Source organism: Capsicum annuum, chromosome 2, assembly GCF_002878395.1.
Source record: "Capsicum annuum cultivar UCD-10X-F1 chromosome 2, UCD10Xv1.1, whole genome shotgun sequence".
Lineage (NCBI taxonomy): Eukaryota > Viridiplantae > Streptophyta > Magnoliopsida > Solanales > Solanaceae > Capsicum > Capsicum annuum.
In genome coordinates this window covers 115,711,193-115,724,041 of record NC_061112.1, presented here as the reverse complement: position 1 = coordinate 115,724,041, position 12,849 = coordinate 115,711,193, and the positions used below count along the sequence as shown (strand labels likewise).

Sequence of the window (12,849 nt, the reverse complement as noted above, 5' to 3'; positions counted from 1 at the left end):
ATCTAAGCAGCGCTTACTCGATAAGACAGGAAGTACCACATTATGTTGCTGTTACATGCTGCAAGTGGAGTAGAATCACTTTTTCTTAACAGGTCTAAAAATTCATTGTTCTCTGTGAATTGAAGTCAACAAGACATTTGTGTCCTGTGATAATTGCATCCAAGCCTTATAGCTAGGCAATAGTTGGTGAATACACCAACAGTCACTTAAATTTACACACAAACTATGATCCATTCCAATTAAGCATCTCCGCACAAAGTAAAATGTTCCTACTGAACACTTCGCGCTCATTGGAAAAACTTTTGTGCATGTTCTTGAATGTCAATTACATAGGTAATTTGACCATTTAATAAGTCGTAAAACCTTAGCACATTCCAATTGAGGCTGCTGATGTGTATAATAAAAGGAGGGGACACATATTATATGGTAAACCAATCTACGTAATAGGCGTTTGAGGGCACGCACAAAAGCTTTTCCAAAATTTGAGTTGGGGAGTATTTAATAGAAACAATTTATCATGTGTTCAATTGAAACAGATTGCAGTTCGAGTGTTTGAATGAAGTTTACTGGTAAGTTAAAAGGACTACCAATGTCTTCTGTCCTTTAATCATGTCCTCATCCATGGCTATTTCGACCATAGGCCAGCATATGTGATCTCTTCTGCGGCATATGCTGGCCTATCATTGAAAGAGCCATGGATGAGACATGATCAAAGGGCGGAATACATTGGCAGTCCCTTCTGCAGCTAAATATTCTTGGACACCATAAGTGGAACTTTTAGAGCCCTTATAGAACCTCATAAAACCATTACATTGTACAACAACAACATACCCAGTGTATTCCCACAAAGTGGGGTCTGGAGAGGGCAAAGTGTACGTAGTCCATACCACTACCTCAGATGAAGTAGAGACGTTTCCGATAGACCCCGGGCTCAAGGCAAATGACAGTATAATAAGCAAAAAAACATAAAAACAAACAACAAAAATGGGGCCACACACCACTAGATATAAGAACTATCTATAGGAAAATCATAAACATCACCAAAACACCGCGAACAAGAAAACACATGCATAACACTATGACTACAGGTGCATCTACAAACCCCCCACCGCCACCCCCCACCCCGCACCCCCACTATTAAGAAAGCACTCCCTTTTTGCAAAAAAGAATAGGAAAGAGGTGTACTGAGCTCAGATCATTTTATATTGAGCTGCATAATAAGATCAAGCTCATTTTGTTTAACAAACAAACAGATCTTGTTTATGCTGAGTTTGTTCATGAACATTTCAGTTCAGTTACTAGTGTAATTTTTCACTCGAAAGCTATGACATTGAATAACTTGTGGATTAGATCAGCAATAAATGCAAACAAGCAAAGGATAGAAGCTCTTACGAACACCCAAGGTGGGGAAACAGAGCAACAATGTTATCCACAACATATCACTGTCTATTTCAGAAAACCTTCATATCGAATCTCACAATAAAGACTCATGAAATATGTTCTGGCAAATGAAGAGTGTGTAACATTTTCAAAAATAGGGAAGCGACAACTTAAACTACAAGGAACTAAAACATATTGTCCGAGAGAGAGAGAGAGAGAGAGAGAGAGATCACTCTACTAACCTCATCAAAATCAACAAATACATGAGAACTCAGCCATGAACAAAACCTGCAAAGGTGGATTCAATTACCCAGATCCAACCAAGCAATCAGCGAACTTGTATGAGGAGAATTGTTGCCAAATATAAAACAAGCATAGTTAGAACAATAGATTTTACTCCAACCATAAAAGTAATCTCAAAGTACCATGGCAGAAAGACATTGCAAACTTGATGCCCTCAAGCTGCGCTTTTCACGTTCTTCACCAGTCTCCCTTGCCAATGAACATACTTTGGGAACTAAAGTTTCAATGTTATATGAGTGTGTTCCATCTACCTGCTTCCAAAATAAGATGGTAGGTAATTTTACAAATAAAAGAACCTACTGTCAATCTTCAGTTAGTACAGAATAGCTCTGGTTTACTATAATTAGGAAGCAGTAATTGTACTGTACATTCAAGATTCTTTCTCTTTATTTTGAAACAGGTAACTTTACTGTACATACAGGATTCTTAGAGAATAAAATTCTACAAACAAGCTGATAAATAAATGGGCAAGATACTCATCTCAGATAACATGCATAAGATGATAAGAAGTAACTCTCTAACACTGTATAACTAAAATGGCATGATCATCTATACAAGTAAGAGGAAGAACCCAAGCATATTGCAACACACTCTAGCTTCAATAACACAAGCTTCCACTACCAAAATAACATAATTTAGCAGTAGGGCTTCACACCAAGTTGACTTAAACAAGGGAAACAAATTTTCCACCCATAAAATAACAACAATTATACTGTGAAGATACTTTCTTCAAGTTGAAACTTCAACAAAGATACAGCCATTATAAAACTATGAACACCTAAAACTTCAAGAAAGGATAATCTCTCGTTGGGGTTGCTCAGAAATGAGTATCGCTTACTGAATACTGAGCACTTCTTTTGGAGCCAATAGAAGCTTTTAAGGTGAATAAATCAGCAAAACTTCTTTACCCAACCAGAACAGCAAAGTGTGAAAAATACCCAATTAGACATTCAAGAACTTTACTTTTACATCTCAATGAAGGTATTTATGTAATTATATTACGTACATATTTAGATTAATAAACTACTCATTACACTTCCAAATTGATATACGAATAGAGAAACTGACATCATACAAACCAATAAAGTTGCATTCATCAATATTTCCATTAATTACCTGACTATAAATAAACTTGGTCAGCATCTGGCAACCAGTAATCCTTATAGCATCTGTCTTAGAGTCATCCAGTAGTTCAACGACCATGTCTAAAAGGCTATCAGCAAAATATGCCCAGCAGATACACAAATTGGTAGTATATTACATCCATAGAAGATAAAGTGGAGGCTTACTCCAACTTGATTTCATTTTACAAACTATAATGATCTCCGAGTTGCCTAGCACAGGTTTGGCCAAATCATGAGAATCTAAAGCATTACATAATTGAATCAGTCTACCAGTAATCGTATCAACTGCAATACAGTATGACCAATTCTTTATCCCATATCACTCATATCCACTTCCATCAATTTAAGACACAAAATGCAGTAAAGGAATTTGGACATATAACGGCTTGAGAGGAAATGTGCCATCAAACAAGATATTTTTCCACTGAAATAGAAGCGAAGTATACATTACATCCCAATTCATCAACTTAGTGGCATTTTTCTCAAACATGAAATACATAAAATAATAAAAGAATCATTAAATCCTGAGCAACAAGGATTCAGCAGGAAAAAGATTTTAGTCTAATCTGAGTAAAAGAATATAGCATGAAGGTGTTATCAAGATCTTCACATTCTCCATTCTTAAGCTACCCAGCTTTAATGTCGAATCCGATTGAGGTTATCGTGAAGTCCTCAGATATGCATGTGACAAAAATGGAAATATTTCAGGCCTGTAACAGTCCAGACATTACAATCAAACTGTCCATTGTTTTGGTTTTCACCTTCCTTGTTGACTGACGAATTGCGAAAAATCATCTACTCCAGTAGCCATGGCATCTGTAGTGCCACTGGTACTTGCTGCAGATTCAATCTTTTCTTTGTTTTTTGATTCAACATGAGTTTGGTGTTGAGAATTTTCAGTTCCTCTTTCCTCAACAGTCTCTAGAACACGAATATCAGAAGCAGAGTCTTCCCCTGCATTCATCCGCAGCCAAGCCTCGTGAAGTTGCAAAACATATTCCAGGTGCCATAGAACTTCTCCCATTGTTGGTCTACTCTTTCCCTCGTCTGCTAGACATTTTTCAGCAATTTCTCCAAATTTCATCAATGATTCTGTGGAATATTGTCCTGCGAGTTGTGGGTCAATGATGGTTTCAAGGCATTTTTTTTGTTGAAACCGCATTGCCCATTCTGCCAGATTGATCTGATCTTTCGGTAAGCTTGGATTTATAACAGGACGTGCACATATAACTTCAATCAAAACAACCCCAAAGGAGTAAACATCAGATTTCTCAGTCAACTGCTGCCTCCTGAAATACTCTGGATCCAGATAACCAAAACTCCCTTTCACGGCTGTACTGACATGAGTATGCTCCAAAGAAGGGCCAGTTTTAGACAGCCCAAAATCCGCCATTTTTGCCACAAAATTCTCATCTAACAATATGTTGGTTGTCTTGACATCCCTATGGATGATTCCTCGCTCTGACCCTGTGTGAAGGTAATGCAGACCACGAGCTGAACCAATGCATGCTTCTAGTCTTTGCTTCCAGCTTAGAGATGGTAGACCACTGCCAAAGAGATGACTCCTGAGTGTTCCATTGGCCATGTACTCATAGACCAAAATCATTTCATTCTGTTCATCACAGAAACCTATCATGGAGACCAAATGTCTGTGCCTTAGCTTAGAAAGCATTTCAATTTCCGTTTCAAATTCTTTCAGACCTTGCTGAGACTGAGGATTGGCTCGCTTGATTGCAGCAAGGGTGCCATCGTCAAGCTCCGCTTTGAAAACTTTACCAAATCCTCCCACTCCAATCACTAGGCTCTCATCAAAGTTGTTTGTGGCTGCTTTAATCTCTGCTAGAGTAAACCGCCTTCCAGATCTTAGAGTTCCAAGACTTTGATATTGTATTGATCCCTTACCATTACCCGTGCTGGTCACAGCAGTTCCATGAAGGAATAAAGGCCTCCAGCCAGGCGGGTTTTTCTGTGTGTCATCTTTGCTACTCCGCCTTCTACATAGCCATATAATAAAAATGACTAAACCTGCAAGAAAGATAATGGATGCAATACCTGCTCCAATTCCTACCCACAGGATTAAACTTTTTGAAGTTGATTTTTCTGGAACATCTTCATATTTCTGTACATAGGCAAGGTTACCATTGCGACTCAACTTGAAAACCTCCAAACCGTTCAAAAGAGCATCAGTGCCTGCAGAACCAGTTGTTGTATCTGGACCAAGTTGAACCCAGAGACTGCTGCTTTTCGAGGACATCGCGTCAAAGTAATCCTCATGGTATGCTTTGTTCATTCCCCCAGCTCGTGAGAAAATGTCGTAGTTGTCTGCTGCAGTTTTGTTATTTATATAGATTTTGAAGATCCTTTGATTTGGCTTATTATAGTCAAACTCACAGAAATGTAAGCGGATTACATAATCAAAATCTGGATCCACATCAAATTTCCATGACATATTCAACCGCTTCTCCATGACATCCGTGTTGCTCATAATTCTTGCTGTTTCATACACAAGAAGAGGAGCAACAGAGGTGTCATTTGGGGAAGCATAGGTAATGTTGGAATGGTTTTTGGCTTCTGCACCTGCATCTGCGATAATCATATAGCTTGAATCCGCCTCCCACTTCCTCCTGAACCCTGAATCTTGAGTGGATTTAATTGCTGAACCACCAATGTTCAACCGGTACATAGTTTGAATCCCTCGTTTACTCAAATTTAAAGAACTATTAGCACCATTGCCACCAACTTTACTGATAGAGTCAACAAATAACTTATCAATCACCGGGATGATCTCAATGGCATTAACAAATCCAAAAGAATCCTTTTTTGGAACAAACTCAAGCACAAAGACATCGATATCAGAAGTCACAAAATACTCCTTCACCAATGAGAAGATACTGGAGTTGCCTCCGGAACCTTGCAGGAGAGAGTTCCTGTGCAAAATCTCACCAGCAACATTAAACTCTGAAACCAACTTCAAACCATTTGCAGCAACAGCAAAGTAAGACTCATTTGCATCGCGATTCCCAAATGTAAACGGATAGAAATGGAGCCTAAGGAAATAACTACCAGGTCCTCCTTTGAAACTATAGTTAAAACTTTCAGAAAAAAATCTAGCAGTTTTGTAAAGTGGCTCATAAGATGGATCACCATTAAATGAGTCAGTGTATGCCTCAATACCTGGTATACTCAAAGTGACATTACTACCAGGGGCAGAATCACCTATCCATTTACTACCATCCACATTCACACTAGAATTTGTACCACAATTTACCAGAAAAGTCTTTGTTTGAGCTTCACCAATTTCAACAAACACAACTAATACCAAAAAAAGAACAAATATCCCAAACACCTCCCTGCCTTTGACTTTCATAACTCACTATCCCAATACACAATTGATATCAAAGGTTTCTTCCTTTTTGGTACTATCTACACACTCTTTCAAGTTCAATCTCAAAACTGAAAAACCCACCAATCAAAAATCACTTTCTACCCCCGCCCCCAAACAAAAACAATACAAGAATTAATCATAAACATCAAGAAAATACCTTCATCAATCTCTCATAGACAACTCAGAAACTTCAACAACATTGGAAAATAACCAAACCCCACAAGAATATATCTCCAAAATGAACAGTTTCAGTATAAAATAAAATAAAACTAATAAAACAAATCAGCAAACAGATCTGAAATCAAGAAAATGGTCAAAAGCTCAAATCTTGGAGACAATAACAAGCTAAAAAAGAATTTTAAAAATCTCAAATTTTCAAAAATGGTGACAAATTGAGTCTAAAAACAGATTAACTGATTATGGGGAAAAGATCTTACTATTTTTTTTTTATGATAAAATTGAGGAATATTCATATATTGCACTCTTTCTTTTTTGTTTTTGTTTATAGGAATGTGCTCTCAGCTCACCATTATTTCTGTGTTATTTATTACTCCATGAGTATAAGTATTTGTAACTGCTGTAATTGCCATTTGTTGTAAGCTTGTTGCTGCTTCCTCCTTTCAAAATAGTTGGCAATTTTTAACTTTACACTCCCTGTGAAAATATTTATTAGGAGTTTATTTTATTAAATTAATCTTATTAATTATATTTTAAAATATAAATTTAAGTAATATACTTTATCTAGTCATTTAATATTAAGAATAGTATTAAAAGATTATAACAAAATACTCTCAATTTTATTAAAAGAAATAATTAAATTAAAATAAATATTTTTAGAAAGAAAGTCAATTAAAATAAAACGGAGGAGTACATACTCCCTCCGCTTCAAAAAAAACGATGTACTTTCTTTTTTAGTTCATTTAAAAAAAAAATGACCCTTTTTTTTTATCAATACTTTAATTTTAATATGACATATTTAGGATCACAAGATTAGAGGATATTTTGATATATTTGACACAATTTTAATTTAAGGTCACAAGATTCAAAATACTTCTTTATTTTTTTAATTTTATGTCAAATCAAAATAGATCATTTTTTTTTAAATGGAGGGAGTATTTATTTATCACACTCTTTAGTTTAATTAATTTGCCGTATTCGGAGTATGGTACAACATTAAAAATTTCGGTAATTCATTACCGTACAAAATCATTTTGATATGTCGTACTAACATATTACAGATATAAAAATATTCAAAAGAAATTAGTACAAATAATTTTCTTGTTAAGCAACTACACAAAATTTAATTCAATTGAGTTAGAGTAATTAAATTTCAATGTCTAAACAATTAGTTTGTATTAATTCTGGATTATATATTTATTATGTATTATATCATGCTCACTCCTACCCGATGATATCTTCTTGGCAGGATTTTCATTTAAATAAATTAATTATTAAAATATTTTTCATTTTAAAAGTTTGAGATAAAATTAATGATTTTTTTAAAAAATTATTATTAATCGTATTTTTTTCTAAAAATTAAAAAAAATCTCGATTATAACACATAAATAAAGTTTATATTTAATTAAAAATTATAATTAAAGACATAAGTAAATAAAATAAGGGGGAAATGAGAACCTCTGACTGTACCAGCTATTACTATAATTTATTTTTCTATTTTGTCGTTTTAAGAATATTTTGTATCCTATTGAGATGTTACAATTCTTTGAAACAACTTGCATTTTAACACGGCAATATATAATTCACTAGTCAACAAATTGAGTTGAAAATAACGAGGAACTTAGGTAACTATACTTATCCTCTGCTCTTGTTTTTGTGCATAAATTTAATTTATCTGATAGTTATTGTTAAGGGAGGTGATAAATATTTCGTAAAATTAATCGAGTTATATGAAAAGATGATAAATATTCATTAAAATTAATTGAGATAAAGATCAACCTATTAAAAAATCACAATCATAGAATAAGTTGTTTTGTGATGCACTTATAAGGATACGACTCAGTAATTAATGAATTAAATTAAGAATCATGAGATCTCATGTATTAGATTGATAATTTCTTTTCATTTGTTCTAACTGTGATGAACAGATGAAAGTATTTGATAGCTATTGCCGGTGAAAAATAATAAATATTATGTAAAACTAATTGAGATATATCAGAAGACAATAATATGTGATCAGGACGAAGGAAAACTTTGAAGTAATTAATTTAAGTCATGAAAATAATTTCCGGAGAAGTTTTATTACACGAAACTACGTTTTCTTTTCTTTTTGATATGTGGACAAGACACAACAATTATTAGTATATACTAAAACAAAATATTTTGGTGTTGATGGGAAAGAATATGGACCTCCATGATTTGGCTGGATTTTAGGGTGATCACATGGCCATGTCTAGAAAATAAACAACAATCCAAAAATAGCCCTATGTTTTTCATAATTTTATTTACATAAAATAGTAAAATCTCTTGTCCCTTTGCCCCTCCGTACCTCAGAGTACCACTCAAATAAGTTGGTCAAGAGGATAGCTGTAAAACAAGATTAAAATTAAATTAAAAGAAATAATAATTGTTGGTACCAACTTTTAATTTGTCCAAAATAAAAAAGGAGGAAAAAGTTGATCCAGTTTAAATATTTGACTGCCATATTTATTTTGAAACATTTTCTTAAGAGCTTTTAGTTTTTTTTGTTTGAAATAAACATCGCTAGTATTTCCCAATTTTTTCAAGGACTTCCCTATAACTGAAAATTATAAATAGAGATTAAAACAGCAAGACATCTGATATCAATTTGTTTTGACTTAATTTCTGAACACACAATTTGTAACACTCCAGATTAGAATTAGACGTCTCACAACGATAAAATACACGAGAGATGCTGAGTATATGTGATAACAAGCCTTATTCCCTAGTGACATAGTTTTAAAGTCGAACAGGTCTAAACCTAGAGCGGACACTATCACTAATGAGTTGGGTCGTATTTGTTTTTGCCAAAGAAATTATCAGTTAAAATTTAAAAAATAAGTAGAATTTTCACTAAGGAGGTTTAAAATTTGAAAAATAACTAATCAAAACGCGTTTGACATCTATTATATATAAAAAATAATCATGTATAAATAATACTATAATTTTCTGTGAAATGAACCTTCATGCCTTATATATCATGAATGAATATTTGTTTTGACTGGTAAGTAGTAGTACTACTTTTGTCCCTAAATTAATAATCGAGTAAATTTTAATTTAGTTTTGTGACATTTGACCCAAGACATATAACCTTGACTTAATTGAGATATGAACCTTTTATTTTCGTTGCTTGTAAATAATTATAATTTATCATATTTATAAATCTGCATCATCACTTAATTATTTATATATTATGTTATGTTTATACAACTACTTTATATTTAACAATAATATAGTTTAAACATAGTCCTATATGATACTTATACTTCATTCCCGAGCAAAAATGCTCATATCAATTATTTGAAGGTTAAATATACTCAATTAAATATCACACGTACAACTTAATTAGAATGAAAACCAGCGACCAAATAGTACTATTCTTAATTATTTACAGTTTAGACAACTTTAATGTTTTAAGTATATCATTTATCCAGCTTATTATAATATCATGTTTAAAGAAGAAAATATTATTTCTCCTCCTATTTGGTGTTCTATTTGCAAATATTTATATATTTCTTGCGCATATTGTCAAACAAGGTTTATAATTCACTCGAAAATAATTACGTTATTGGGTGTGATCATAATATGCCATTCATTTTAGATCATGACATAAAACTTAATTAATAAAAGAGAAAAAGAGAGTAAGAATTTAGTAAAAATTCTTACATATAATTGAAAGACGCAAGTAGTAAGTATTAGTACCACGTGAAAGAATTATATGTTATTTTAATTTTATTTTTAACCTTATTTGTGTACATATAATTTTTTTCTGACAAAATTTAAAAATTATTATAGGTGTATATAACAGCTGATTTCCAAAATAATCAAAGCATATAAAACTAATAAACTTGATATATATATAGAGAGAGATTTGATTGTATTAATGTTTTAATTTATTTGTAATTTTGTATTATATCAAATGATCTAAAAACGACACACTCTATTTTTATTTTTTATCCTGAAACACATTATTTGAAGTGTGATATGCTGCCATAATTGGTGACAACCATTATGTAGAGTTTCAGATTCTTATCCAATCAAATAGACAAGTTTCAGCACCATTTTAGCAAATACTCCCTCCATCCATTTCATAATAAATGAATTGTTAAATTTTGATACACAAATTAAGAAAAAAATATTAAAGACATAAATTTAACATAATTTTTTATTTTTACCCCTAAAAAGAAAAAAGCTGACCTTACAATACCTTTTCAAAAGTTAATTGATTGTCAAATCATAAGGGTAAATTTAAAAAAAAAATTCAACGATTCACTTATTTTGAAACACCAATAAATACGCCAACAATTCACTTATTCCGAAAAGAATGAACTATAGTAGTAGTACTATTAAAGTCACTTCAAAATGACATGATATCTCATTTATGTATATGACCCTGGATTTTCCGACAACAATATAATTTTTTATTTAGAAATTTTGGTTCTTGAATTTTTGCTTTTCATTTAAATCACTGTCTAATGTCTCACCATATATATATATATACATTTTTATCAATTTTAGTTTTAGATGTAGGCACCGTCAAACCAAAACGAATGGGTTATTCATATGGATATATTGGAAGATCTGAATTTCTAAGAGTGACCCCGAGATGCATAGTATAAATATTTTCTTCATTTCGTATTAATTCACCTCTATGAGTTTAATATATTTATTAAAATTTAATAAATAAAAATACATTTTATATATTTATCCTTATATACTTTCTCCGTCTCAAATTTTCTAATTTGATTTATCATTTTACTTATTTTTTTTTTTTATTAATTAAGAAGAGACAAATTTTTTTTTCCACATTTTAATCTTTGCATTAATTACTTTTTCTTCAAATTAAAACGTAAACATCACTTAATAGGGGTACAATGATAAACTAGGCATGTTATTAATTATTTTTCGTAATCAATATGTCATCTCAATTTGAAACGGGTAATTTGGGATGGAGGAAGTACATTTTAAAGCATCATAATTAATGCAATGATTAAACATTGAAATCTGGTACATATTACTTCATCACATGCATTACGTCTAGAACATTGAGTATTTATAATTGAAACTAGTAATAATTATTTAATTTTGATTTTGAGAATTAAGATCATTTATGCATTATTCAATAATTTTGAATACTGTGAATGTATTTAGTATTTCTATCAAGAGTAAAATGGGAAACATATGTATAAAACACTTTTGATTTTAGAATTTGAACAACTAAATTGAAATAAATATTTTTAGAAAGAAGATCAACTAATAAGTACTCCCTCCATCCCATTTTACTTGTCCCAAATTGGGATGGCACAATAATTAAGAAAAATAATAAATAACATGGCTAGTTTATCAAAGTACCCCTATTAAATGATGTTTACATTTTAATTTAAAGAAAAGGTAATTAATGCAAAGGGTAAAACATGGAAAGAAAAGTTTGTCTTATCTTGATAAGTAAAATGGGACAAGTAAAATGGGACATCAACTTAGCCAATTTAGGACGGATAAATGGGACGGAGGAAGTATATAACAACTAAAATATTTATTCAATAAAAATGAAATTAGTCACATTCTTTGTATTCTTCAAGGGTCATTTGGTAGGAGGTATAAGATGTGATATCTCATGAATAAGTTTGAGGTATCTCATGAATTAAATTTATATCATACTAGCCATCATTCAATCCTTTATCAGTCTCAATAACAAGTCTTAAATTGGTTTATATGAGTTTCCAATACTTTAGTTTATTTAAGTTTAACTTATGTAATTATCGTACATCATAAATTGACATGTTTAACTTTATGTTGGCTACGAGTCTTATCACAACTCTCCATCATTTAGGCTCGAGATCGATAATGTGAGCAAGTTTACACTGTCATATAGGCAGTTTGTTAAGTTGTGATTTGGAAACAACTTCTGGCAGAAATGCAAGGTAAGATTGCTTACAATACACCCTTGTGGTGAAGTCCTTCCTGAACCCTGCGTATAGCAGGAGCTTTAGTGCACCGGGCTACCCTTTTAAAGACTATTATAGATAATTTATCTTTGTTATTTAAAAAATAGTGTACAATAAAATCATAAAATAAATCCTAAATGTACTTAGACTTTGAAAATTGAAATGATTACAGGCTTTTTTTTTGGAATTATAACATGGTAGGCACGTCTTGAGTATGCCTACCATCACAATAACTTCTAACATTGCCTATCACCACAACAACTTCTAACACTAAGGCAAAACTCTATAAACTCTATATTAGGGTTTTTCTATCACTGTAGTTGTGTTAGGGATAAGACATCTCGATAAAATTAGTGGTTTACAATTAAAGTTTAATAAGAGACCATAAATATAAGCACATAAAAGGCCTTAAATATATATAGTCATAAGAGCCCTTAAATGTATACATATAAAAATTAGTGGTTCACAATTAAAGTGTAACGCTCTGAGACTACCCCTGGACGTCACACAGTGC

General features: G+C 32.1%; 1 protein-coding gene across 1 annotated transcript; it reads right to left on the bottom strand.

Moving 5' to 3' along the window:
- Window positions 1–3,206: 3,206 nt before the first annotated feature.
- On the bottom strand, window positions 3,207–6,815 carry LOC107859044 (probable receptor-like protein kinase At1g30570). Its single transcript, XM_047406687.1, has one exon. The coding sequence runs from the start codon at window positions 6,172–6,174 to the stop codon at window positions 3,565–3,567; it is 2,610 nt and encodes an 869-aa protein (XP_047262643.1). The 5' UTR covers window positions 6,175–6,815; the 3' UTR covers window positions 3,207–3,564.
- Window positions 6,816–12,849: the final 6,034 nt, after the last annotated feature.